Below are 26,450 nucleotides of genomic sequence, written 5' to 3'. Positions count from 1 at the left end.
GACAACAACGTTTGTCCTTTGCACTTGAAATGTGCTCATTAGTGGGTATCCTCTTAAGAACGCCAAATTAGAGGTAACTAGACAGATTATGTTAGATCGATCGGATAAAAAAATATTATATTAGATATGAGGAGGGAAAAAGAACAGAAACTTCACCATGCTTCTTCCATTAGGAATAAAAAAATGAATTAACTAAAGAATCTAGCCAACTTAAATAAAAATTAAATAACAACTCATCCAAATAGAAGGCCGAGAAGTGTGATGCCATTCTGAAAAAAAAGTTGAAATAATATTGGAGGACTTTTTATATAAGTGTTTAATTTGATGAACATACAAATAGTGCTGACACCTGACGTATAATTTCAGTTTGTGGCAGTTAAAAATTATCATAAATAATAGAGAGTTTGGCTACCACAAATAACAACTGTCGAGTGGCTATCACTATTTACTATTTGTATGTTTCTCGATCATTTTTTTTCATATGCATGACGAGACCCCATAAATCAAGGGTCGACCATGATCTGACGTTAGGGCGGGGCATGTTGTAAGGGAGCATTTGGTTATGGTTTATGTTAGTTAAATGTCGATGATGATACTTTTAAGTTTTGCCCCACATGCTACTTTGATAAAATACAAGTATGCTTTCCATATTGTGCATGCTTTTCCTTTTTCTTTTATGTGGTTCTTAATCGTTATTATCGAAGAATAATTCTCAGTGAATAAAGGGGGTATTGATTTAAGTTTAAAGTGTGAGTATGGATGTGTTTATTTTTAATTGGTTTTACATAATGGATATTATTAAAAGATGAAAATCCATAGAAGTAAATGGACTAAATGAAAAAGAAAAAAAAAATCAAATGGTCTTGACTCTTGATAATGATACGATGATTAACACTTTGAAATAATGGGAAGTAAGAATTCAGTTGAGTCAATCATGTTTTATAAAGATTTTTGAGAACAATGTTCCCTTGACCCTTCTAATGAGTGATTATGAGAGTGATGAAACCAGATTTGGAAATCTTGGAGACTTGAGAAGTGGATTTTTCTTGTCAGTCCACAGTAGCTTATATTTCTTGGGAAAATGATTAAATTGATTTTGAAAGTGTTGAGTGTTTGCAAATTCTTTCCCGAATTCAGGAAATAGTCTTGTACGGTTTATAATTTTGTAAAATGTGAGCAAGGTTAGTCTCTAAAGGAATAAGTTAATTCTTAGAAGGATTAATTTGACCGAAGTTTTATCGAATCATAAAGATTACATAATCTATGTGATTAGATTAGTTAATCTAGAGACTAACGACTAACTTGGTCGAGATTTTACACAATCATATATCGTAAATAATGTTTCCTTCTTTTATGAACAAATTTACCCACACTCGAATTTTTATGGACCAATTTAAACACTCAATTTATATTTATTATACTATTTGTCACGAAGATTTTTTTCAATTTGTTCAAAGGATGCCCTTAACTTGTTACCAAACACCAAATGCGTCCAACCATGAGATTTGTCATGGTGGTTGCACCTCATCCCTTTAGCGATTGTTTGACTTTTACCTATGAAAATAAAGTATATTTCGTAGTCAGTCGTTTCAGTTTAATATAATTTTTTTTGTTAAGACATTTACAATCAAATCTTTTTTTTTTCGTAAGTCCATTTTTCTTGTTGAAATTACATCTTTGGGCTTGAACACGATATGCTAGTGCTACCAATAGTGAATGAAGCCCAAATACTAAGCCCGCAGATTGCAATGACCCGGCCCAAAACGTTACACAATAGGAAATTCCCAAGAACCCTAATATAACACACATCTCTGAAATTCTACAAAACCCTAAATCCTGCTTCTATCGTCCCCGTCTGCAAGAGAAGAGAAGAGGATAGCAGAGCTGCAATTCGCTACTTCCAATTCTCAAGGTATCTATCAATCTCTCTCTTCACCATGATTCAACAATGCACGTTCTGTTCCTTCTGATTGAGTTTTTTTTTTTTTTTTTTTTTTTTTTGTGATTAGGGGACCACAGTTGCTTGGAGGAGACAATGGCTTACGCTGCAATGAAGCCTACGAAGCCAGGGTTGGAGGAGTCTGGAGAGCAGATCCATAAGATTAGGATCACTCTTTCCTCGAAGCATGTCCAGAATCTCGAAAAGGGTATCTCTCTGATTTCATCAATTACCTTGAAATGTTTTGATGCTTATATCTAGTTTTAGGGTGCATTTTTGTTGAATTTGTTTTGGGGTTTTCATTTCTGTTGTTTTTTTTTGGTGGGTAGTTTGCAGTGACTTGATTCGTGGTGCTAAGGATAAGCGCCTCAGGGTTAAGGGACCTGTTAGGATTCCAACTAAAGTTCTTAACATTACCACCAGGAAATCCCCATGTGGAGAAGGTAATCTTGGTTTTCAATTTGGACCCTTCATGATATAAATGTGTGTAGTTGTTGCTTTTTAGATTTTTTAATCCTAAATATATTGACAATGAAATTATATGTATCATGTTACCTGGTGTTTTTAGATAATTTAAAGTTGTATAGTGATTGCACATTGTTGATTGTTGCTCTAAGTTGTGTAAATCTGTAATATTCGATCCATATTGAAAATGTAGGCTAGCTTTATGTTGGGTGCTAAAGAGCCTTACAAGATTCTCATTTCTAATTGAGTTTGGATAATAGTTGTGTTAACCTGAAAGCATATTCTTCCTAATCAATAAGAAAAGTTTCATTCACTCCTTACCTCGAAGTGCACGGTCACAGCCGACTATCCAAACATAGCCTAGGTTGTATAATAGCTTGATTGAAAGAACAATATTATTAGTCTTGGTCTTGGATACTTCAATTGTTGTGACCTGTTTCAGGCGCTTGGTGTATTTGTGGATATTGTTTTGTTTTCAATGGATTATAATCTGCCTGGTGTTCACGACCCAACTTCTTGTTTCAGGTACCAACACATGGGACAGATTTGAGCTGCGTGTGCACAAGAGAGTCATTGATCTCTACAGTTCACCTGATGTGGTCAAGCAGATTACCTCAATCACAATTGAACCTGGTGTTGAGGTTGAGGTGACCATTGCAGATGCTTGATTTTAGCTGAGAATTTAGTTTTTCAATGCATTCTTCTTTAATTTGTATTTAGCCTCGTGGCTAGGAATGTGTCGAATCGAGTACATTAGAGCTAATCTATTTCATTTTGCTGAAAATTTTGAAGTTAATTTACTGTGGTTGGGGGAATTGAGACTTGATCGTAATCATGTTTTACGGTTGCCAGGATTCATGAATACCATTAAGAATCATATGAAATATTTTTAGCTTTTGAGTGAAATTAGATTACAATTTGTTGTAGTAATTGCAAATCTAAGAGCTAAGATGAACCTAGTGTGACTAATTTTACTTTGAAGTAAGAACAAGGCTATATCTTACTTGGATCTTTTTCTCCTCTTAAATCACAAGTTATGATTCAGATAGAAAAATACATTTTTGAATGTAACTAGTTGACCTTTGTAATCAAGGTTAAACTAGTTCATGAGTTTGACTTATTTTTTTGGGAGAATTATCCCTTTATTTTCTTTTTCAATTCTTTCATTTAATCAGAATAATATGTATTTACTATTTAGTTCCTCAATGCTTTTAACGTCAAAAAACTTGTGATTGTTGTATTTTTAGGGATTGAAGTTATAAATAAAGAGGGGCTAATTTAAAAGATATTGTCCTTGATAAAAAATAAATTTATAATCAATCGGGGTGAATCGTATGTGTTCAAAAAATTTCTCAACACAGCTTGAGATATTCCAAGTTATTCCAAGCCCATGTTTTTAAGATAATTTGACCTTGGGCATCCTTTGGATTAAATCTTGCTTGAGTCAGCGGGATTATAATCGTTTCAAGTGGCAAAACAATCCATTGAAACATTTAATGTTGTTGGAAGTTGTATCTTTTTGATTTTGGTGTGAAATCAAAGTCCCTTTTATCTTAAGCAAGATAAACGTTATGATAAATCAGGCAAGAACTGAAGTGGCGAGTAAATGCATGGACTAAATGTAACTTAAAATGGCGAATTGGAACTGCAGCAGTTCAGGGTTCTTGTATTCGATGCGTTTTCAGCACAATTAGATTGTATTTCAAAAAGATTGTATCCCATTCTTTACTTTTACGTATTATGCAAGTTACCATTTGTACAATCTCCTATAAGCTTCATCCACCAATCACCATATAACTGAGGTTAATTCTTATTAGTAACCACTAAGCATAACATATATAAAACCAATAAGAAATCACATTATGAAGCTGAAGAACCAAGGATAATATCATGCCTAAGTCTTGCAAATTGTCTCTACAAGTCAGGAATCAGCCATTGTGACAAAGTATTTTATAGGTTTTGGGATATTAATCTTGATTCTTGACATAAAGTATTTCTCATTTCAGTGTTTTTCTGCTGTCAGAAACACTTCAAAGTATATTAATTGATTTGTGATAATTTGCTTGAATAAAAGATTAATGCTAAAGCTGAATTACATGAATAAAATAATGAGTTCTGGAATATAAGCTTGAGCAAGAGTTGATTTTGGAATTGGCAGGAACTCAGAACAGAGAATTTCAGAGAGAGACTTTGCCCTGTATCTGTATGGATTACTACAATGCAGATTGAAAAGGGAAAGTCATTACTTTTTTCATTGATTTGTCTTTTTAATTTTTTTTTTTGCATAGTTAAATTTAGATAGCTTCTCAAATGTGCAAACACGCCCCAGGCTTTAGGCCGGGGTTCAAATCATCAAGAAAAATAAGATTCAATACAATATTGAATGCTCTTATTTCCTCTACTAATATCAATGCCAATTAATTTCTTTTTTTTTTTACTTTCTGTTTCTTCTTGATTTTGTTTAAGCAGTCAATTTCATCAATGCCATTAATTTGTATCCAGAAAAGAAACTCATCCCACTAATTAATTTGTAGGAAAAATTGTCTCATCTCATTAGTGATCAGTTAGCAGGAACATGTATACATATATTTCTCTGCTTCAGTTCCTTCCTGCACATATTCATTTCCATTCAGATAATTAATCAAATCAGTCTAGCTAGAAAAGACTGTTTTCCACATTCTCTGAAGTTATTTCATCATGAAAGTTCTGGCTGCTACACTCTTCATATTGTCCCTTGTTTCATGTTGTTCATGTAATAAACTATTGAAAGTTACCATTTTCAATGTAATTGATTATGGTGCTGTTGGAGATGGCCTCACAGATGATTCTCAAGTAAACCATCCTTAATTTTTGTTTACATTGAACACATTAATTTTTCGGTGAAGAAAAGTGTGTAAACTATATTTATCTGATTCCACTGTCAAAAAAAAATGCTTCTTGTTATCATTTACTTGAATTTGTGTGGTTTTCAATATTCAATACAAGGTTTTCCTGAAGGCTTGGAGAGACGTTTGCATGATGAATAAAGGTACTTCAATGCTTAAGGTCCCATCAGGGAAAACTTTCTTGTTGAATCCTCTGAAATTCAGTGGTCCCTGCAAATTCTCTTCGGTTCATTTTCAGGTTGAATGTGTACCACATTTTAATACAACTTTAATTTCTCTAAGCTGAATAATCAAATCATTTCAATAACTTGGTTTTTTTTCTTTGATTTAATGTGATATAAAAGCTTGAAGGAAACATTGTTGCACCAAAAAACACTAAAGCATGGAAGGACAAAGACTATACAAAGTGGATTGAATTTTCGAACATAGATGGCCTAATAATCGATGGAGGTGGACAAATTGACGGCCATGGTTCTGTTTGGTGGAAATCTTGTGATGTTAGTTTGGAGTTTGTGCCATTGTATTTTTACATTCATTTCTATTTATATAAATAGGAACTAAGAAGAAGCATTCTTTGTGTGTTTTGTACTTATTAATATTTTTTTTCAGGTGACAAGCTGCCCCAGACCAACGGTAAGATATATATTTTTTTGTGTATCAACTATAAAGACATTTGACGTAGACGCATGAAGCAGTTACACATTTAGATAACTGGTTTTTAATTGAGATGACACGATTTAATTGACCGAAAAAAAAGGAGATCACACATTTTTATGCATGAATTACTGATTTGCTTGATTGAGCAGGCCCTGTACTTTGACAACTGCAACAACCTCCATCTAAGTGGAACTCGCCATCTCAACAGTGCTAGAAATCACATATCCATACATGATTCCACTAACACAAAATTTTTCAATGTCACTATCACTGCACCTCAAGATAGCCCTAACACTGATGGAATTGACATTTCTCAATCAAGCTACATTCTAATTCAAAACTCAATCATTGCAACTGGTAAGAGGCATAGAAAATAACATGCATTTTTTTTACATTCCATTCTAGGCGATATTGCAATGTGAATATTGATCCAATGCAAACAGATGTTAGCACTTATTTCAAGATAAAAATGAACGAAACTCTTTTTTATTTCAACAGGAGATGATTGTGTTGCCATCAACAATGGTACATCAAACATTAACATTACTGGGGTAACATGTGGACCAGGCCATGGTATAAGGTACAAAAATACATTATCATGATAGAAATTTGATTCTATTGATAGAATTGCCCAAAGTAAAATCTGTTCTATGTTTCTTGTGGCTATGCGTTTCAGTGTAGGAAGCCTTGGAGCAAAAGGATCTTATGCAGTAGTGGAACAAGTACATGTATACAATTGCACTTTCAAGGGATCAGATAATGGAATGAGAATAAAGACATGGCCGGTACCAAGACAATTTGACTAAAGATAATAATCTATTTATGTTCATTTTATTTTCATAATTAGTTAATTAATTCCATTTTCCCTTTCTACAGGGTGGATTCGGGTATGCTAGAAAGATCTCATTTGAACATATCATACTTGAAGATACCAAAAATCCTATAATTATTGACCAGAACTATGTAGATAAACTGGATGAAGACAATAATAATAATCAGGTTACACTAAATTGTGTCATATATAGGCAACATTGCTATTTTTTAATAGATTGCATATAATTTTAATGAACTAATCTGTATTTTTGGAATATGATCATGTATATACAGAGATCAGCAGTGCAAATTAGTGGGGTGACATATCGTTATGTGAAGGGAACTTCTGATAGTAAGACAGCAATCATTCTGAATTGCAGAGGGAAAGTGGGGTGCACTGATATCATCATGGATGCAATTAACATAACTTATGCTTCTTCAGGATCAGCTACACAATCTTCCTGCAGCGATGCCCATGGAGAAGCTTTTTCTACTTCACCATATGTGTCTTGCTTGTCACAATGACCCTTAGATGTTTTTACTGGCTCTCGCATTTGATCATTCCTAGAATAACTTAGAATTTGCCTTTTGTTTTTGCTTCTTTCTTTAGGTAGTTCTCATCCTAGAAGATTATGTTGCTTTTACTTAGAACTCCATTTATAATTCATCAGTTAGATTTGATTATTTTGGTTCTGGTATTTTACATATCAGTCAGTTTCTTTCAATTTTTCTACGATTGATACATTTTTAAGTTAGAGCTTCCTAATTTATCAATGTGTTTAAGTAAACCACTAAGGAAAATACTAGTTATTATGAACATGATTCATGCTCATCCTCTAAAATACAAGTGAGCATGTTGTCTTCATTTGTCCTACCCTCTTTATACTAATCAACATTTAATTACACCATACATTCAATCTCCTCCCCAACCTTTGTCTCCATTTCCATCTTGTTCCTTCCCATTGCGACGTGGTTGGCATTCATTGGAGAAGACCCAATCCCCTCTATCACGGGCCGAAAAAATTGACTGTCCTTTGAGCTGTTCTACACGCTTGTTCGAGCCAAACTATCGATTGGGCCGAGCCATCACAGTTAATTAAATTGTTTAATTAAAGTCCATTTTGAGCTCAACCCTAAAATTAATTTACCTAGGAATAAGTAAGCACATGATATCGACAAGACAAAGGCTCTTGTGATTAATTAGACTAAAATACTTCAATTTCGAGGGGAGGGGAGAATTTTGAATAATTCCACCACCTCAGTCAAAAATACATATCATATTAATAATTCAAAGAATTGAACACTAGTTTGTAGCTAAACTTCCTTTTGGTTTAACTTTATTTGATCGATGTTGGTAAGAGATAGCTAACTCAGTGGAGATCTTTGAGGGATGCCTTTCCTTCTACTCATGCAGCTGGTATCCATGTCTTCTTCCTCAGAAACCTTGTTGGTCATTAATCTTGCACACGCATTCTTCCACCCACTCCTCTTCTTTCTAACAATCTTATTCTCTGTGAAAGCCAGGCTCATGTTCTCTGAAGATGATGAGCTCATTAATTCCTCATCGCCACACTTCACATTATTGCTTGAACCACTCATGACCTCTTCATCATCCTCCATCTCTTGTGGGAATAGGAAGTCAGGACTTAGCTGCAAGGAGTTGCATTTTCTCAAATAGGGAGATAGGTCCTTGTCGTGTTTCACCACAAAATCCACCTACACACATACACATGCATTAGGCATACAAAATGAAATGAATTGTGTTACTTGTGATGAAATGGTGATTAAAAGCAATGTAAGAAACTATATGATCAATAGTTACTAAATGAATGCTTCAAAACACCTTTTAAATAAATTTTAATGTTAAAATCATATTGAATGAGAAGCTCTAATGAGTAACTTTTTGTGTCAGAATTGATTCTAATACAAAAAAAAACAGAAGTTGATTCAAACATGTTGACCATTTAAAATGAAAGTTATGATACGTAGATACTCTGCATACTTATTTTTCGCTCTCTGACTCACTTTTTTATGACATGATCACAATTCATATTATATATCACACCACTTACATCACTTTCTTTCTCATTTTAAATGTCTACATAGATTATGAGTGTCTACCCAACATTTTCCTTTAAATTAATCATATTATTTTTCATTGGTTGCCTAAGAAAACTAAAATTCTGTCTTTATTTTTTACATTGTTGAGGTTCTATTTGAATTTATTCACTTGTACTGAACAATTGCAGCACAGTTATTGACTAATTGAAAGTTAAACTGCAAAAGGGTTTGAATTGTTGTCCACAAGCATACAAGCATCAATCAGGAGAGAATTTTGTTTGTGTGTACCTTGCATCCTAGAGAGCAGTGTATAAATGGTTGTTGGAGAGTTCTATCACAGGAAGTACAGTAGCTTGCAGACCCTTTGAATTGGCGATTTTGAGGTCTCTTCTTGATGAACACAACCTTGGCACCATTGATGGTATATGGCTAATACAATTCAAACCTCAATAAAATTTTCTAATTTATAGGAGTACACACACACACACATAGTTGAATTACATGAGGAATCATCAAAAGATATATACCTGTACGTTAGAGCAGTCTATGAGTTTGTGAAGATCTTCCAATCTGACAACATCATGATAAACATAACGACGAACCTGAAGAAGCCTGTGGAAGCGATGGGATGGCAAACAGTGAGGGCAAATACTGGTGCAACAATCTAAGCAGCATATGTTCTTCTCATTCTTTTTTGCATTCTCATGTTCAGAGCACCCCACAAAGAAAGTTTCTGTGTAAAGAGCTTCCAACCATGCAGGTAATTTTTGGTTTCCCTACAAATACGAAACATATAGCTAGTAAGAACCAAAAGGGTTACTGATAGGAACATTTGCATATATAGAATAGAAAGAGGAGAGAAGAAGGGAAGTTCAATTCAAACCATGATCATATAATGTGAAAACACTTGTTAAGGAAATCTTTGTGAATACTGAATAGTCCCTTAATTGTGCTGTGATCAAGGGAAAGAGGGGACAAGAGCATGGAAATGAGCGTATTTATGGAGCATCACAAGATATCTAAGGAAGGACATATATTTATTCATTCCTCGAACAGGTAGGTACCATTTTATCCTAATTAATTAAGGGGAAAGGAAAAACAAGTACTCTAAGATATGATATGTTATGAGAGGAACGTGCGCGCTGTTTCCATGTCTCTGATATTTCTACTGAGCCACTCACTCATCTTCTTGGCTTAAGAGCTTTATTGCTTAACAACCTAACCTCTCTTTGAATTGCAACAGATGCAATTTTCATTTTTCAATTGTTAAATCATCAACTCTTGGAATTGGTAAACAAGATGTTAATGAATTATAATGTTATGCAGAATAAGTATCTAAGCGTTGTAGTGGAAGGTAAATAACGGAGCCCCATAAAGTGCAATTCCACTTAAGGAATTGAATTAAGGTTTAAATTGCAGAATGCATCAAAATGTTATGCAGCTAACACAGTAATTGACTTTGGAAAATGAAGCAGCTTAGATCAATCAGTGCCAAATCTCTATACTTAATTTAATAAGACAAAACAAAAACTGAATGAACTTGTAATTGACTAATCTTTCTGATGAACTCATACTCCATTTTCTCACCAACTGCAACAAAGCTGGTCTAAACCAAATTTATTCAGCCACTTCCAGAAAAGCTGCCATTAGTGCTACTATATGTTGTGCATATATATTGCAGTACAGGATTGGTAGCATCACCTAATCTTAGCAGCAAAAATATGAATGAAACAAGGCATAAACGGCCACAATACCCCTGTTTTAGGGAATCAAACACGGACAACAGTTAGCCAAACCAATCACTGAGCACTGTGCACCTTAAATATTACTTAAAGTATACACAACACATAAAAAACTTGAAAATACTCACCTAGTAATAATATGAAAAACTAGTAAAGTCTTCATTAAACAAATTTAATTCTACGTTAGGATTTCAATTAGTTGTCAGCGGATGTATGCAAAAACTACAAATGCAAAAATTGTTATTGACACACAGTCACACAGGCACAACCATATTAAGCACCAGCTAGGAAAATGACAAATTGATAAATGGGCTATATTCAGTGCATATTTTTTTGATGAATTCCATACCTAAATATTGTGTTTTTAGGCTCTAAGCCTCTAACCAAGAGCTATTCTTGGGGTTTGAAATGTTATTATAGGGGTGATTAATCTTTTGTTTTCTTCCCCTTTGTTACAGGATATGTAAACCCCGTTCACGTGACAATGCAAAACAGTACAATGAAGATATGGAATACGTACAAGTTGATCCTAATTTAATTCTCCAATGTAATAGTCCTCACAACAAATTCAGAATGAGAATCAACTAGCAGTCACCGATTACAGTGCATATTCATCAAAATGGCCGGTCACAACAAATTCAGAATGAGAATCAACTAGCAGTCACCGATTACAGTGCATATTCATCAAAATGGCCGGTGCAATTTCATATCATACCTTGTAGTTGTACTTCTAATTTAATTCCATATATATCCACCACCACCACATGTCCTATTTTATCTTACTTACTTCCCTTAGCCACACCACGAGAATGTGGATGAAATGAGCTCAGTCTCATATAAGCTCACTTCTAAACCATTTTTTCTTCTTCCAAGAGTATTATCGGTAGCTGAGAGACTAATCTCCTAGGTACTGCCGGCCACTAGAGTGAGGATACCTCCCAACAACGTTTTTTTCAAACACAGGCCCATCACATGCTTAAGAGGTCGGGGCCCTTCCACTCCGACCAATACTTTGTTGGTAGCTCACTTCCTACTCTCTTGATTTATCAGTATAATGACAGGATTTAGACCTAACAGGCTAGGATAATTGATGAAAGCATATCTCATGGGACAACACCAAAATCATGAAGAGTGATCGAGGCAGTAATTTAAGTAAGATATTGACATTCACCAAAAAAAAAAGTAAGATATTGACAAAAAAAATACCTTAACAACAAGACTCAGAAAACATAAGTTATATGTCACCAGTAAAAAAAAAACCTTAACAACAAGACTCAGAAAACAAAAACAGAATGAAGGTATATGCAAATAAGATAACTGTAGAATGGTTGTGTAAATCTCTTATTTTAGAAGAATGAAAACAGAGCAATGAAATAACGGCATAAAGTGGATTCAATAGTTAATATATATGAAAGACTTTCTCATTACATACATCTCCAGTTTTCATCTTTTCATTTCCTGTATATTTACAGTTTCTTTACAGATGAAACAAATAACATAAGAAACTAATAAAATATAGGAGAATCAGTGTTATACATGGATCAAATATAGTTTTAAGGCTTCTGAGCTGTGAACATAATGAAAGACTGCTGAATTTTGCATGAGTAGTTGGTTAGACCACATGAGGTGCAAAGGTCTTCAATTTCTTCCGCTGATAAATAGCCATAGCCTGGAAAAGTCCTCTGCAAAAGAAAATGGGATATCTTATTTGTGGATTTAGGAGATAATCAGGTAATCACTCCAATTGGCAACTCACACCAAAAGCCAAAAGGCAAGGTCAAGTTCAACATGCAAAATTTTGACACATCAGGTTATTATGACAATGATCAAAGATAATTACTGTCCGAGTTTACCTCTCTGAAGAGGCGTACAAGCCAGGGAGTTGACGAATTGTAACGCAGAAAAGTGGTTCCAACAAATACTCCACCGCTTCTTAGTACCCGGGTGATTTCAGCAACCTTTAAGAAATTCATATTTGGATTGTCATCATGAAAGTTACACACACTTAAATAGAGTGAAAATGTATGTGGAAGACTCGTAGGCTACAAGCAAACTTTATAAGAAAAGTACATACATAACTTGTTCATATGTGTATAGTGTAGATGTAGAGTGTAGAGACATGAAAGAAGCATAAAGTATGTACGCACGTATCATGTATTTATATGCTTGCACATCATAGGTTCATGGGAAAAGTTAGCAACACACTATTTGATACTCTCACTGCTATTTGGTGAAGTTCATGTGGTTCTCACCCTAAATAACCTAGGCCCATTCTTCAATTAGTGAATCCTACATGAAAGATGAAACACAACCCACTAAAAGAATTAAAAAGATTTTGTCAAACAGCAGGTTGTTAGAATTCCTTATATTATGTTTAGACACTCATTCAGGACAATATCATAAAAAGGAAATTTCTGCCAGTTTCCTCTTTCTAATCTTATGTATCTCTGGAAGTAGAAACCTTGCTTTTATGATGCAGTAAACATTCTGTTTAGCAAACACTTAATACTTCACAACGACCAATTAAAAACTGATTTGTTATTGTGAAAGTAGTAAAATTTATTAGTTTGAATCTGGCATAGTAAGTCTGCAAATTTTTTTACACAATAAGATGTAGAATCATGGGTACTTAAGTTAACAGAGAACAAGATTCTAGAATCTAAGAACACAAAAAGCCCTTTGTGTAAAGAGTGGCTCAATATTTTAATAGACATGGTCATACACAATGATATCAGTCTGTTAAAAAGCTTGCCCCAACCCAAACATTTGACTTTTAATTCACACAAAGCCACAGAACTTACAGCATTGGAGGGAGATGGCCAGCAATGTAAAGCTGCACCAGCATGGACTGCATCAACTGAACCTGATGAAAAGGGAAGCCTAGAAACATCCGCCCTTACAAGTGCAAGATTACTGCAAATAATGAAATAAACAGTATTCAGCGCTTTCATGTCTCCTCGTACGAAAGGAAAGACATCGAATTTATTATTCTTTGGCTGCATTAAATTTAGAATCAAGCAGAGGAGGAGGAAAATAATACGTGGTTGAAAGTGTGTCATCTTTCTTAATGAAATCATAACTCTGGCGAAGCATATTTTCAGAAAAATCTAGTGCAATGACTCCAGAGTAGTTTTTTGATTTGGCGAATTTTCGGGAAAATAAACCGCTACCACAGCTAACATCCACAATAAGACCACCTTTAGCAGGTTCAAAGTATTCTTGAGCCATTTTGAACTGCATGATAGAAAAAATAATGAGCTTAATATGCATTGCATTATTATAAATCAAGCCAAAAAAATTACAAAATGATACAGGGCCTCAGCTTCCTTTCTGTGATATGTGTACATATGTTATTAAACAAAGTGGTTTAGACGATTATCATGAAGATTTTTCAATATTCGCATATTGCAGTCACAGTACTGACCGAGAAAGCATACCTCTTCATCCGGACCAGGAAAGCCACTTCGACTGAAATTCTGACGCCAACCTCGCTCATATAAGAATGAAACAAGGGGACTCCTAATAAAAGTTTAGACACAAAGGAAAGATAAGAACATCCCCAAATGATTGTTCCATGCAGAAAACAGAATTAGATTACAACTTGTGTCTCCTCAAATAAAGAACGACATGAAAAAATGGATTTGTAAAATGACATTGTCAAAAAACTGGTATGTGCCTCATGTGATAAATTTTCATCAAGTGCATACAACTAACATGAATATCATGGGATTATACATCACATAACAATCAAATGCCATGAAATTGGAGTTAAATTACAAATATATCCATATACCTGAAAAGCTGAGTCTGAATTGGTGGAATTTCAGTGTAATCTCTCAAGCCAGCAGTTACAGTCAAATCCAGATACCTATCTCTGCTAGAATATGATTTTTTACACTTCTCACACTTGAAACCAGACCTGTAGACTGCTGATCTGAAGTTTCAAAACCATTTAGTCAGAGACACTCTTTGAGATACAAACAGAACTAAAATCTCATACATATCTACACAACTTACAAGCTAAGGCCAGCAGGACCTTTTCTTATCAATGGCTCATAACATATTGGGCACGCCAAGACGTCCGCCGCTACAGCCTGATCATGCTTTGAACTGAATTCCTGAAGCAGAATTTAACAATCAACCTTACATAAGTTGGATTTTTCACTTCTGCCGCTAAGGCGCTAACGTAAATTACTCCTAAGAAAGCATATACAACTTTGTTAAATTTTATGCTGTCACGAACCAATTATCCCAAAAGCTTAAGCGGTTAAGTAAATGACACACGATTGATTTTACATTATATTTCTAACACTTGCACTACCAAAATCTGATATGCATTCAAACAAAATATCAATGTATGTACTTATAGACAATGCACTAAGAAAAACATCTTGTACTATTCTATACACAATTGAGATCAACAATCAGTGAAATTATATATATATATATATATATATAATTGCTATTGCTAGCTGAAAACAGAATGGTTGAACTAACTGTAAGAAAGTGAATGAATTGATTGTAACTAAGTATGATTGGAATGAATAGGGGAAGAAGGTTGCAGAGTATACCGAATCAGCAACACGAGCGGCGGCGGCGGTGGCGCGAATGTTGTTCCGGAGGGTTTGGAAGCGGCGGAGGGGGCGAGGGCGGAACTGGGATTTAGAAGAAAGGCGAGGGCATTTCGGGAACTCTAGCTGATGAAGAGGTCGGAGAAATTGAGAAGAAGAAGAAGCAACAGACATGGCCATTGGTAATAGAAAACTGGTGTTAGAATTGTGTGTTGATTTTTGAGTGAGAAATAAAAAGACATTTATATAATTAAAGTGGAAAAAGTGAAGAGTTGTGTTATTTGAGGCCCACACAAAATACGTGTTTGGTTTTCGGTTTCAAATCAACCACGTAAATCATGAACTCAACACCAAACTTGCTTGCTTCTTGCTTCTCTTCTCTGTTGAGTGTGCAGGAATTGGCGCTAACGGAACAGCAAAAGTCGTATAGCTTTCATTTCATACATATTGTATGATCACTCTTAATTACTACTCTCAATCACTTTTAACTTAAACCACTTTTTTTTTATCTTTTCTAAGTAATTCTCACAGCTGGCAGCTATGAGGAATACTAAACTTCCGAGGTTCAAAAATCATATTAAATGAGTAGACATTTCCTAATAAATAATTTTTATACCCACCGCTCAGAGATCGAACATTGGATTAAATACTAAAGCACTTTAGACCTTTTCATGTTCACATGGCACCGTCGCAGTCGTGAAACATGGGTTGTTCGAACCGCTAGGTTGAGATTTTGATCCTCACAACCTTCACTATTGGGAAGATTTTTGCCCGTCATCACATCCCAATCGAAATTGACAGTAATATATATATTTTTTTCTCGCAATTTAAAAAAACAAAAAATTAATCATAGTTGCATTGTGTGCTCAGGGCTGATATGATCCATGCAGTCCACAATTGCAATTTGGTGCAGAAGTTGGACTTTATAGCATGCGAGCCCAAAATAATTTTTTAGGCCGTGTGCTGGTGGTCTAAAATTCCTTTTCTTTTTGTCAAATCTAAAATGTCTAAAGTAATTGACCAAAAACAAATGTCTAAAGTAATTGGATTTATATACTACTACTATTGTTGTCTCCTAAAGCCACTAATTCAATAAATTTATTAAATACAAGGTCATTTAACTAAATTAAATTTTATATTCTCTAATTTTATTTAGAAAACTAAAAAATGAAAAATGAAAAATAAAAAATCTATACTACAATTTTAAGACGATATATAATTTGAAAATATCTAAAATGATAATTATTTTAAAATGAATACATATATTGATATCAAAATAAAGTCTTAATAAGCATACATATATGTTTTTTATGTAACTTTATTATTTCCTATAAATTAGTTATATCAAACATTTTTTATTCAATCAATGATCTGATACAAACATTATATTTATATTTTTAAATTGGAATTGTAATTTGTAACCGACTAATAGTCCTTAAAATTAAAATTAACATATCAATTAAGAAAGCTTTCAAATCTAGTGGTCCGGAATGAGAGACTTAAGTGTGGAGTGCAGATTTTGGGTCAATCAAATTTGGATGAGAGGCCTCATCACAGGTGACCTCTCCTCATTACGGGCGACCTGATTTCATCTTATTTGACAATCTAATCTTTACATGCAATCTCATCTTTAATCATGAGTGATGATGACCTCATCAGTAAATTGTCAAAACAACAATTTTCGTTATGCCCTATGCATGTTAGATTTGTTACTAGCCTATTAGTTATAGAGTGATTTATAACTAGTCATGACATATATAGAAAAGATGTTGAGTTCAAAATTCTTCTCTGATTGTAAACTTGGTCTCTCTCATATTCACAACCTGATCATCTGGAAATGAAATTCAAATGCATTAAAACTTAAAAGTTTTTTTTTTCAAAGTAAATGCATTAAAAGTTATTTTAAAAGATTTTGAAATATTGTCAAAACTACAACATACCTAACATATATATTACTATATATGGCATGGAACTCCTATATACTAATTAAAGAAACAAGGATACTATATAGTAATATATACACTAGGATCTTGTTAATCAGGTTTACTATTAATTTGGCCTTTCAATCCGAATGAGTAGCAACTCGATCCAAAGTTGAATTATTTGGTTCCATAGGCAACTAATCAGAAAACAAGCATCATTTTCAGTCTCATTAAAAAAATTAAACAATAAAGAAACTAAGCAAAGTAGTGACGTCCACCTCTCAAGTGAGGCATCCCAAAATTCATAGTCCCGAAATGTGGCGCACCTATGTCGGACTCATGTTTTTAAAAGCAGTTTCAACATTCTAAAAAAAAGAATATCTTTTGAAACTCAACTTAATTATCAAGAAAAGTTATAGACGAAAAACCAAGAATTAGGGTTTGTGTTATCCCCATGCATGGTATGAAATCGTCCATTGGGGTCCCTGGGAGCCCTAAAGTACAACTCCTTTCTAATATCAAATGCTAAAAATAAAATAAATGATGAGGTCTTATTCAATTAGATATGATGATTTAATTTTAATTAGTACAACTCAAAAGAGTATATACCCACTATATATTCCTAAACTAACATCCGTTTTATTGCGGAACAGAAGAAAAACGCACGTATATTAGCAAGATCATGGCTACATAAATTCTGGATTCCCGCAGAAACAAAAAGCAGTGACACACTGTTTCTCAAGGATCTATTATTCTAAATTAAACCTAGACTGTGAATATTTTTACTCTATTTTAAATGATTTTATCTTTCTTTTTTTGTTACATCGGAAAGATAAATTGTGTTCGCTAAGATTTGGTCCCTGGACCCCCCTATCCAACTCATATGTGAAGGCTTCTACCACTTTAGATATCTTACGGGGACAAATGATTTTTTATCTTTCTATCCATATTCTAATTATTTTGTTTTTCATTAAATAAACAATTATTTTTTATTGTTAATTACGGTTTAGTGAATACCTGAAGGGTCAAATTAATAACCTAGCTAGCCTCACATGTCATGTTAAGGCTTGATTTAATTCCTTCTTCCAATGGACACTGCCGTGAGTGCCGTCAACATTTTTTCAAGCGTAAGCACACTTTATGAGTTGTTAATACCTGTGACTTAATTAAATTACATTTTCTCAAACGCACTAAGGCCCCGTTTGGATAAACAGCTTAATTAAGCGCTTATGGTCATAAGCGCTTATGACATAAGCGCTTATTCATAAGCTATTTTTAAAAATTTATTGAAATAAATTAAAAATAAGCTGTGTATAAGCATAAGCTGTTTTTCATAAGCTATCCTGAGTAGCTTATGAAAATAAGCTGAAAATAGCTTATGGCAGACCATAAGCTGTTTGCATAAGCTCTCCCAAACACTGGCATAAGAGCTTATGCTGTCAGATAAGCTCAAATAAGCTCTTCCAAACTGGGCCTAAGAGTAGGTAAAAAGAAAAATGTTAGCTTTTCATAACCTGCACTAATTTTTAGTGCAGTTAAAAACTATTACTAAACTTGTAAATCGTATATATTAGAATTTGGATGTCCTTATGTCCATTAAAATCTGTATGTACGATTATATCTACTAACTTAAAATGCAAGGTTCAGTTGCACTGTTCATGTGCACATTTTTTTGTTTGTTACAGAATTGGGCTGGGCCTTATCTCTCAGCTGATTGTTTCCAAAGTTCCCACTCATTCTCTTTGCTACTGGGAACCTATGGACCTCGACACAGCTAGCCGCTGGCCTCTGGCCTCGCTGTAGACAGCTCCCATCCTACGCCTACCGCACTTCTGATATTCGCAGCTAGATCTTCCTTTCCCTATTATCTATTGCCGTTTTTCCCTCACATTCTATATAGATTCCACGTTGTTTTGGAATTTTGTTATATTATATTCTGTAATTATTTGATACTCAACTTTTAAAGAAGCATCTTTTTGTTTTGTTTTTTAATCTGTCACTTTTCTTTCAGGGGCAATTGTGAGTCTGTGACATATGATGATTCAAAGAACTTGAGGAACATTATCTGGCTGGCTCCATTACCTGGTGAATTTGCTAAATCTTGGTTTGCACCAGGTACCCTCAGTACATATGTATAAATTTGCATTCCTTTTCTTATAAATCTGCACCAGGTACCCTCTAATACAAGATAGAGATGTTCTTGTGCCTTTTTCTAACTCTTTTTTTGTTGAGTTGTGCCTAGAGTTGGACAAAATCCAGATTAGAATTAAGAAGTTTAATGGTGTCTAAGTGATGCTTGTGACAGCTTGACATTGTCAATGATATCTCACAATGTGTGGCTTTTGTTGGGTGATCAAGTTCTTTTTCATCGAGCAAAAGTATTTCTTCCAACAATCCACAAGAGAACAAGGTGAGTGGAACTAGAAAAAATGTCAAATGTGCTTAATTGAAAAGAGGTGGTGGAACCAGAAAAAGAATCATACTATTGAATGACATGTTTCTAGATGCAGTTCAAATTTTATAGATGGTAGACTAAATCCAGTAAGAAACATTTGTATGATGGTTTGGATGCAGCTACTGATGTGAAAACAATTTTTGATAGCTCACTATTTTTTAAGTCATTTCCTTATTTTTCTTCAAATTATTATTTATATTACTCTGACTTGGGTTCTATTCCTAGCCTTACTGAAACTTCTTTACATCAGTAAGGTAATTAACCCAATTGCTTTTTCTCACATTTATCCATTTGTTTTTGCAAGGGCAGAGCTCAGAAGCATGCTTGTGTTAGATTGAATCGATCACTAGATGTGTGTTTGGTAAGTGCTGTGTATTTTTTGTGTATCCTCTATCCTTTAATTAAAAGTCCCAATGTTAAACATAGCATCTATAAGATCTAGCTTATGTGTACTGTGTCATCGCTATGACACTATGTTTTCACCTTCATTTCCTTCAGGTTCTTTTGCCAGCTCCTTCTCCTATTTGTCATACACATGACTTCATTATCAATGTTTCTGGTACCATGACCATAGTAATTGTTTCACTATTTGGTGGCTTCATCATTTCAAAATGTAAGAATCAAGAACTTCTTTTCTTTTAGCTGTGATTTTTAGTTAAATGATTATGTTCATTTTCTTTTCCATTGCAGCACATATGCCATCATTAACTATTTTTTCAAATGATTATGTTCATTTTCTTAACTGTAAATGAATTTTTGGCTCCTAGATGGGAAAAGGTAACCATTTATTACTTTTGTATTTCATAGAATACACATTGCATGCAACTAAAAGTGGTGGCTAAGCCTCTCTTTTCTTTTTGATTAATAAGGAGACCAGTTAGATTCAATTGTTAATAGGGTAATTTAAAGGCTCAAATTACTAATTAGAAAGCTTCTACCCCTTTTACTTTAACTTTCAGAGTTTTTTCCATGCAATGGAGTGCATTATAATCTGTATTGCAGGTGTCTATTCCCATTGCTTGAACTGCTTCCAAATACTGTACGAGTAATAATCAGAAAAAGGAGGTTTGACCTTACTAAAACAATCAGAAAAAATTGAACTTACTAAAACAACTTATAATGCCAAAGATCCTCTCTTTGGTTCACACAGTGATTCATCCACTGGATGAACACGTTGATTATTCATCTCAAAACCATGCTCTTCCTCAATCTTAATAGACAGGTCAGATATGAAGGGGGAGAACCAAACAACAAGTGGTGTGAAAAATAAAATGAGGCCAAAAGACACTATCCAAAGGTGTCTATTTGCTGGATGATGTTTGTGGAACCACCATCCAAGCAAATATGCTCCTGCTATGCTTAACAGCATAGACTACATGAAAATCACCAAGTATCTCTTTGTTATCTTCTGCCTTTCCTTCAAGTCTCCATTCTCTAATTCTTTAATTAGTCTCATCTAATTGCAGCCACTCAAGGCACAGTGTGCAAAGATTCTTTTTATAAATACAAGATTTTGGTAATTTATAATTTTAGTTGATATTTATTTTCTGTGCTGTGAGGTTTTCCATTTTCTTCTTCTTCATTTCCTTAAGAATTGAATAATAAATGAGATAAAAGTTTTCAAGTTTGTAAGGAAAAAAATGTCCACTTCTCCAAAATTGATGTGCTGCTTTTGGCCCAACCCATTTAAATAGTTCTTAAAAGCTGTCACTAACATGAGATTTGATGATGAGCCAAATCATATATTGCAAGCTTATATTACTTTTGATTTACCATTCACTCCATTGAGACCTATTAGAATTGATGGAGCTTTAAAGGTTGATTTAGTTGGTTTAATGGCAGAGTTCAGAGTGGGTGAGTGATGCTTGATTGAGTAGTTCTAAGGATAAGGAAGGAAATTTTGTAACTGCTAGCTTCAAAATGTTTGTCCTAGACCAAATTTCATCATTTTAAGTAAATACTAAATATGATACATTACTTGTATAAATTAGTTTTTATGGCGCTTATAATGAAATTAGTCAAATTACTGATTTTCAAGATTGTTTAATTGATGTACCTGATCATGTATTTATAGATTCTGATCCCTCTGTCTCAAATGTGTTTCTACCCATTTCTTGTGCTTATTCATAGTGTATCTCAATTTTTCTGTGACTGTGTCTACCTATCTATTGGCTAAGTTGATCCTTTTTTCTCTTCAATTTTGAAGCTTACCTTTGGGATCATGTGAGAGCTTTGACAATGAGTGAGCCCAATTCATATTTTTTATTTTCAAGGATTTAGATTCTTCAAGAAGAAATTGGGCCCAATTTGTAAGCTGAGGAGACTTCCCCTTGCTCTTCTATGTTTTTAGGTTTCTATCTTCTCATTTGGCTGGTGTCTATCACAGTGCTCCTCTTCTCATTGACCTGTTACTTATCATGGCTTTTTCTTTGTTTTATATTTTTCCATTTATTTGTGAACGTTTTCTGTTTATGGCATTAGCTGATTTTCATATATTATGCTATGCAGAGTTGAAATATACTCCTTAAGAGTTGTTCCCAAAGAGCTATCACGAAAGCCACAAGGATGGTGAGTCAAGTCAACTAATCAATTTGTGTTTGTTTTGTGCATTGTGAAATTTGAGAAGTTCTTACATCTAGGGCTGGTTCTATTTTGAATTTGTTGATTGAGTTAGAGGCTTATAGCAATGGCTGAATTGTCTTGGCCTGTTAGTCCTATTAGGAGCTTGTGTTCTGGGAGATATAAATGGAAGGTTACAACTTTTATTTCAACTTTTACTATCAAACATTGTTATTTGTTAAGAAAGGTGAGGAAATTTAACAAACTTAAATTCTAGAGAAGAAGGGGTTTCTCTCTTCTAGAAAGAGTGAGACTGTTCTGAAAATCTGTATTGCTTCACAGTTAAATGAGAGATGGCATGAGAAAGAAGTATCCAAAACTTAAGCTTTAGTGATCCAGTGAAGAGGATTTTTTGTTTGAAACTACAAGTAGACTATCTAGCTTAAGTTACACATAATATAAGATACAAAATTAATAGCTTTGAATTGATTTCTCTGTTAAAGTATTTGATTGTTGTTGTTTATATCATTTTGTGTAGATATTATTGGATTGATTACAGCGGTTAAAGATGAGATTTGTGGAGGGTGGTATTACAGGGGGACACATGGAGTTGTTGTTTTTTTTATAAGCATGGAGTTGTTGTTATTGATAATAGAGGTGAAGGCAAGTATTTACAACTTAATAAATTTCTTATGAATGCCATTAAAAATGAGACTATGACTTTGCTGAACCTTTTTGTTAGAAAAAAAACTTTACCATTCATCTAATATGTTAAGTGAGTAATAGCTTGTGTTAATTGAGCTTCACGATTCATGAGATTAAATTGCAAAAAGAATTAAAGTCAGGGTGAGTGACAATTCAATTTTTTTTTTTAATTTGAAATTTGCTTCTGATAAAGTTTATATGCGGATGGGATTTGAATGTACCATTATCTTCGATGGGTTTTCAGATCTCAATGCAAATTGTGAGGTAGATATGGGGATGGAGGTTTGAATGGACAATTATCTTGAACAAGACCATGGAGCAAAACCGAGAGACTGTTAAGGGCCTCAAATTCATGTCTCAAACTGGTGGTGCTGATGACATGGTTAAGGATGCTATGATGGAGGATTGGGCGCTGACTCTCAGGTAATTAATGGTGTGCTAAACAATTCGGTCTGTTCATTTTTCTCATGGCAAACAGCTTGAAGTTTTTTCTTCTTTTTAATTATGTTATCAATTTGTGAAGTGAATATTCTTTTTAATTATGTTATATATTTGTGAAGTGAATATATGAGCAGTCAGTTATGTGCGATGAATGGAACATTTTGGGATGTACAGAATGAAAGATTTTGGCATTGTTACTCCATCAAGAATTCAAGATTGAATTAGAGAATCACCAATCTTTGCTGTTTCAAATTTCTAGCCAAAAGAATAAGAATGTGGCGGAGATGGGCTCTTGGGAAGGGAATCGTTGGGTTTGGAATTTCCAGTGGAATGCTGTGATGGATGGGGAGTTGGCAAACCAGTTATCTGAATTGAAGTCCATCATCTCATCTTTTTCTCTCATCCAAGGCAAGAAGGATTCATGGTTTTGGACTAGAGAAAGGGGGATGGCCAATTCTCAGTCAGATCAGCTTATGAAGCCATTTTTGCTACTGATGTCAAATTGGAGGAGGATTGTTTTAAGCTCTTATGGAAATCTTTAGCACCTTCAAATGTTGTTTCTTTGGGCTGGAAGATCCTTATCAAACGCATCCAGACTAAGGACAATTTATTGAGAAGAAATGTCCCAATTGTAGATTCTAGCTGTCCTCTGCGTGGTGCCTATAATGAGTCGATTTTACATCTTTTTTTCTTCTGTCATTAGGCCTGGAGATTTGGTGTCGGGTTTTTAATTGGTTGGGGGTCTGTTTTGTATGTCCTGGTACTCCAGTTGATCATCTTCTGTCCTTTGCTGGGTTGTTTCTGTCGGCCAAGAAGGATGGTATTTTATCAGTATGGCTGGCAGTTGTTTGGCATGTTTGGGTGGGAAGGAATGAAGCAGTTTTCAGAGAAGGGGTTTTTCTGCCTGAGTGCATTTTTTACTTGGTCAAGTTAAAAGTGTGGGAATGGTTGAAAGCCAGAAGCTGCCACTTCACACATGCTACCTATGAATGGTTCAATGAACCAATCCTCTGCCTACTCGATTATTAGATGGAATGAATTTTTAAGTTTGCTGGTTCTGTTCATTTGTACTGATACACTTGCAATACTTTGACTCTTAGTCAAATTATTGAATCTCTTTTTTTAAAGGGTTTGGGGTACCCTTTTACCACCTTGAATGTATAATTGCTTATACATTCAAGTGATGAAATGTTATCTTGCAATACTTACTTTCAATAATGATCTTTCCAAAAAGTTTCTCCCATTTCTCAATTTTCACTTATCAATGCTTCTAAGAACAAATTAAATCTATTACTATCATTTTAGGATTTTTTAATATAAACTAAGTTTTAAATAATGCTATTATTAGTAATGTCCGGTAGCTTTTTCGTTTTTTTTATCTGGTATTGGTTATGTGGTGGATTGAACTTGGAGGCTATTCCATAGTTTTTACTGGCGAACAATATGTTACCAAGAACATTGTCTTCAAGGAAGTTTTTTAAAGGATTTACAACATTTAATCATAAACATATGATAATAACGACATATAAGTGTTTGACTAATTAAAATTGTATGTCTTAGTAAATACATCATTGTATTATTCCATATATATCAAATACTCAATAATTGTAACTAACAGTGGAGTTCGTAAAAAAATATCAAGTACGTACTACATATGAAGCCTCTCGTGCATCGCACGGGCAAACCTGCATTATACCTTCATGGATTTAACTTTGATTATGTAACTAAGGATCAAGACCCCTCTTCGTGAATATTTCGTTCGGTTAGTTGCTATAAATTTTGGTTAGTTATAAAACAAAAGAAATTAGGGATGAAGAAGTCCGTGCATCGCACGGGTACCATCCTAGTATAATATATATTAACACATGTTAAAAATATGCTACAAAATGATTGTCACGAAGCTAAACTTTAGGGGAAAATCTAATATGCACAAAAAAATCATTGTGTAACCTTACACAAGGGGTATCTGACCTGCTGTGGCAGGTTTAACGGTTTTTTATTTTATTTTCTTATTTTTTAAAAGTTTTTATTTTATTCAGAAAAAACTCAAATAATTTCTTAACTGAAAAAAAAAACATCTCTTCTGCAACCCACCCCACCGCCACTGCCACTGCCACTGCCACTGGCCACTGCCACTGCAAACCCCAATCACCCACCCTCCTCCTTCTCCTCCCTCTCCACCGATTAGCACACTTCCTCTTCCACTAAACTCTGACCCCTCCGATGAAGATGGCAGCAGATTGAAAGGGGGAAACAGAGAAATCCAACAACCCAGATCTCAAGTGAAATAGATCTCCGCTTGTTCTTCGAAGAAGAATCTTCTTCTGCATGTGAGGGAGGTTCCGATGCGGCAGGGCTCCGCTTCGTTCCAATCGAAGGAGGTTAACGGGCCGCAGTGCTCGCTGCTCTTGTTTCCGTTTAGGAGGCTCTTGAGATCGACGCTGGGGTTGCGGCGGAGGGTTGGGTTTCATCGGCGTCGGAGATCCGCCACACGCGGAGGAAGTCGCTGGAGGTGGCGAGGAGGTCGGGGCGCTGGCACTCCTTATCGGGGATGAAGATGGCCTTGGTGGTGGGTACGGGAGCTCGAAGGAGAGATTCGGGTCGGGTCAGATCTCGCGTTGGAGTCGTCGAGCTAGACGATCTCGATGCAGTTCGGGCACAGTTCGAGGAGGGAGGCGATGGCGAGGTGGTACTTCTTGTCGTGGCGGACGCTCCAGTTCTTGGTCTGATACTTGGCGGCTTTTGATTCAACTGGCCTATGTGAAGTTTTTGAAAGCCTGGTTGTTCTCTGAGATGTTTTTCTTGGGATGGTGATCGGTGATGGAGGAGATCTGGTGGTAGTGGTAATTGTGCCGGAGGACATGGTAGTTGTGGCGGAGGGACTGCGGTGGAGAGGAGGTGGAAGAAGAGTGGTGGTGGAAATACTATTTTTATTTTTCAGAAAATAAAAAGAAAATACTTTTTTATTTTTCAAAAAATGTAAAATACCTGCTACCGGTATAGTCCTTACTTGTGTAAAGTTACACTAAGTTTCTTTTGTGCATATTAGATGCCTCCAAACTTTAGTGGATGAAATATCTATGTGTGTATGCAAATGAATTAAGAGTGAATGCAATAAAATGTAGTTGTCCCCACGGCAATCTGAAATGAGAGAAATTGCCACCGATTGTTGGGCAGAGGAGTAACAAGCCTCGTGAAGTTCACGTGCCGGAGATGTTGACCTCCACGTGCCTTT

The 26,450-nt window shown here is 34.8% G+C and overlaps 4 protein-coding genes and 1 long non-coding RNA gene across 19 annotated transcripts; 3 read left to right on the top strand and 2 right to left on the bottom strand.

Annotated features, from left to right (window-relative positions):
• Positions 1 to 1,756: 1,756 nt before the first annotated feature.
• Positions 1,757 to 3,334, top strand: LOC130726664 (40S ribosomal protein S20-2). Its single transcript, XM_057577967.1, has 4 exons — positions 1,757 to 1,912; positions 2,010 to 2,147; positions 2,269 to 2,382; positions 2,930 to 3,334. Exons 2-4 carry the CDS (start codon positions 2,036 to 2,038, stop codon positions 3,070 to 3,072), a joined length of 369 nt encoding a protein of 122 aa, XP_057433950.1. The 5' UTR covers positions 1,757 to 1,912; positions 2,010 to 2,035; the 3' UTR covers positions 3,073 to 3,334.
• A 2,728-nt stretch (positions 3,335 to 6,062) lies between these two features.
• On the top strand, positions 6,063 to 7,339 carry LOC130725507 (probable polygalacturonase At3g15720). Its single transcript, XM_057576726.1, has 5 exons — positions 6,063 to 6,303; positions 6,445 to 6,526; positions 6,623 to 6,731; positions 6,823 to 6,945; positions 7,054 to 7,339. Exons 1-5 carry the CDS (start codon positions 6,063 to 6,065, stop codon positions 7,282 to 7,284), a joined length of 786 nt encoding a protein of 261 aa, XP_057432709.1. The 3' UTR covers positions 7,285 to 7,339.
• Positions 7,340 to 7,931: 592 nt separating this feature from the next.
• On the bottom strand, positions 7,932 to 10,372 carry LOC130724679 (protein RGF1 INDUCIBLE TRANSCRIPTION FACTOR 1-like). 2 transcript variants are annotated; one of them, XM_057575959.1, is made up of 4 exons: positions 9,704 to 10,372; positions 9,348 to 9,596; positions 9,109 to 9,225; positions 7,932 to 8,475 (listed from the first exon to the last, which is right to left on the bottom strand). In XM_057575959.1, the coding sequence occupies exons 1-4, from the start codon at positions 9,710 to 9,712 to the stop codon at positions 8,125 to 8,127; spliced, it is 726 nt and encodes a 241-aa protein (XP_057431942.1). In that variant the 5' UTR covers positions 9,713 to 10,372; the 3' UTR covers positions 7,932 to 8,124. The 2 variants fall into 2 exon arrangements, with proteins under 2 accessions (XP_057431942.1, XP_057431941.1); XM_057575958.1 differs by having other exon boundaries at positions 9,109 to 9,249; positions 9,704 to 10,367.
• Positions 10,373 to 11,931: 1,559 nt separating this feature from the next.
• LOC130724678 (uncharacterized methyltransferase At2g41040, chloroplastic) lies at positions 11,932 to 15,442 on the bottom strand. The gene is made up of 8 exons (XM_057575957.1): positions 15,134 to 15,442; positions 14,580 to 14,680; positions 14,356 to 14,496; positions 14,000 to 14,081; positions 13,603 to 13,796; positions 13,364 to 13,475; positions 12,416 to 12,520; positions 11,932 to 12,244 (listed from the first exon to the last, which is right to left on the bottom strand). Exons 1-8 carry the CDS (start codon positions 15,311 to 15,313, stop codon positions 12,116 to 12,118), a joined length of 1,044 nt encoding a protein of 347 aa, XP_057431940.1. The 5' UTR covers positions 15,314 to 15,442; the 3' UTR covers positions 11,932 to 12,115.
• A 3,357-nt stretch (positions 15,443 to 18,799) lies between these two features.
• Positions 18,800 to 24,458, top strand: LOC130722507 (uncharacterized). 14 transcript variants are annotated; one of them, XR_009013991.1, is made up of 11 exons: positions 18,801 to 18,993; positions 19,067 to 19,170; positions 19,361 to 19,465; positions 19,820 to 19,871; positions 20,009 to 20,123; positions 20,201 to 20,287; positions 20,513 to 21,860; positions 22,019 to 22,078; positions 22,608 to 22,726; positions 23,019 to 23,197; positions 23,335 to 24,458. It is a non-coding gene; the product is annotated as an uncharacterized LOC130722507 (long non-coding RNA). The 14 variants fall into 14 exon arrangements; XR_009013987.1 differs by having other exon boundaries at positions 19,298 to 19,465; XR_009013984.1 differs by having other exon boundaries at positions 18,800 to 18,993; positions 19,067 to 19,465.
• The last annotated feature ends 1,992 nt before the right edge of the window (positions 24,459 to 26,450 follow it).

The sequence above is a fragment of the Lotus japonicus genome, chromosome 6 (assembly GCF_012489685.1).
Source record: "Lotus japonicus ecotype B-129 chromosome 6, LjGifu_v1.2".
Classification (NCBI taxonomy): domain Eukaryota; kingdom Viridiplantae; phylum Streptophyta; class Magnoliopsida; order Fabales; family Fabaceae; genus Lotus; species Lotus japonicus.
The sequence above is the reverse complement of the archived record's forward strand: the minus strand, read 5'-3'. Positions and strand labels throughout refer to the sequence as shown.

Bases quoted from the DNA above. Each gene is read 5' to 3' on its own strand.
- LOC130726664 (XM_057577967.1), top strand. From the start codon at position 2,036: ATGGCTTACGCTGCAATGAAGCCTACGAAGCCAGGGTTGGAGGAGTCT. The intron at 2,148-2,268 runs GTATCTCTCTGA...TTTGGTGGGTAG, and splicing joins TGTCCAGAATCTCGAAAAGG to TTTGCAGTGACTTGATTCGT. The intron at 2,383-2,929 runs GTAATCTTGGTT...TTCTTGTTTCAG, and splicing joins GAAATCCCCATGTGGAGAAG to GTACCAACACATGGGACAGA.
- LOC130725507 (XM_057576726.1), top strand. From the start codon at position 6,063: ATGCATGAATTACTGATTTGCTTGATTGAGCAGGCCCTGTACTTTGAC. The intron at 6,304-6,444 runs GTAAGAGGCATA...TTATTTCAACAG, and splicing joins AAACTCAATCATTGCAACTG to GAGATGATTGTGTTGCCATC. The intron at 6,946-7,053 runs GTTACACTAAAT...ATGTATATACAG, and splicing joins AAGACAATAATAATAATCAG to AGATCAGCAGTGCAAATTAG.
- LOC130724679 (XM_057575958.1), bottom strand. The intron at 9,250-9,347 runs GTATATATCTTT...GAATTGTATTAG, and splicing joins TAGACTGCTCTAACGTACAG to CCATATACCATCAATGGTGC. The intron at 8,476-9,108 runs GTACACACAAAC...GTATGTGTGTAG, and splicing joins ACTGCTCTCTAGGATGCAAG to GTGGATTTTGTGGTGAAACA.
- LOC130724678 (XM_057575957.1), bottom strand. From the start codon at position 15,313: ATGGCCATGTCTGTTGCTTCTTCTTCTTCTCAATTTCTCCGACCTCTT. The intron at 13,797-13,999 runs GTATGCTTTCTC...TCTATCATGCAG, and splicing joins TTCCTGGTCCGGATGAAGAG to TTCAAAATGGCTCAAGAATA. The intron at 12,521-13,363 runs GTAAGTTCTGTG...AATTTCTTAAAG, and splicing joins GGCCATCTCCCTCCAATGCT to GTTGCTGAAATCACCCGGGT.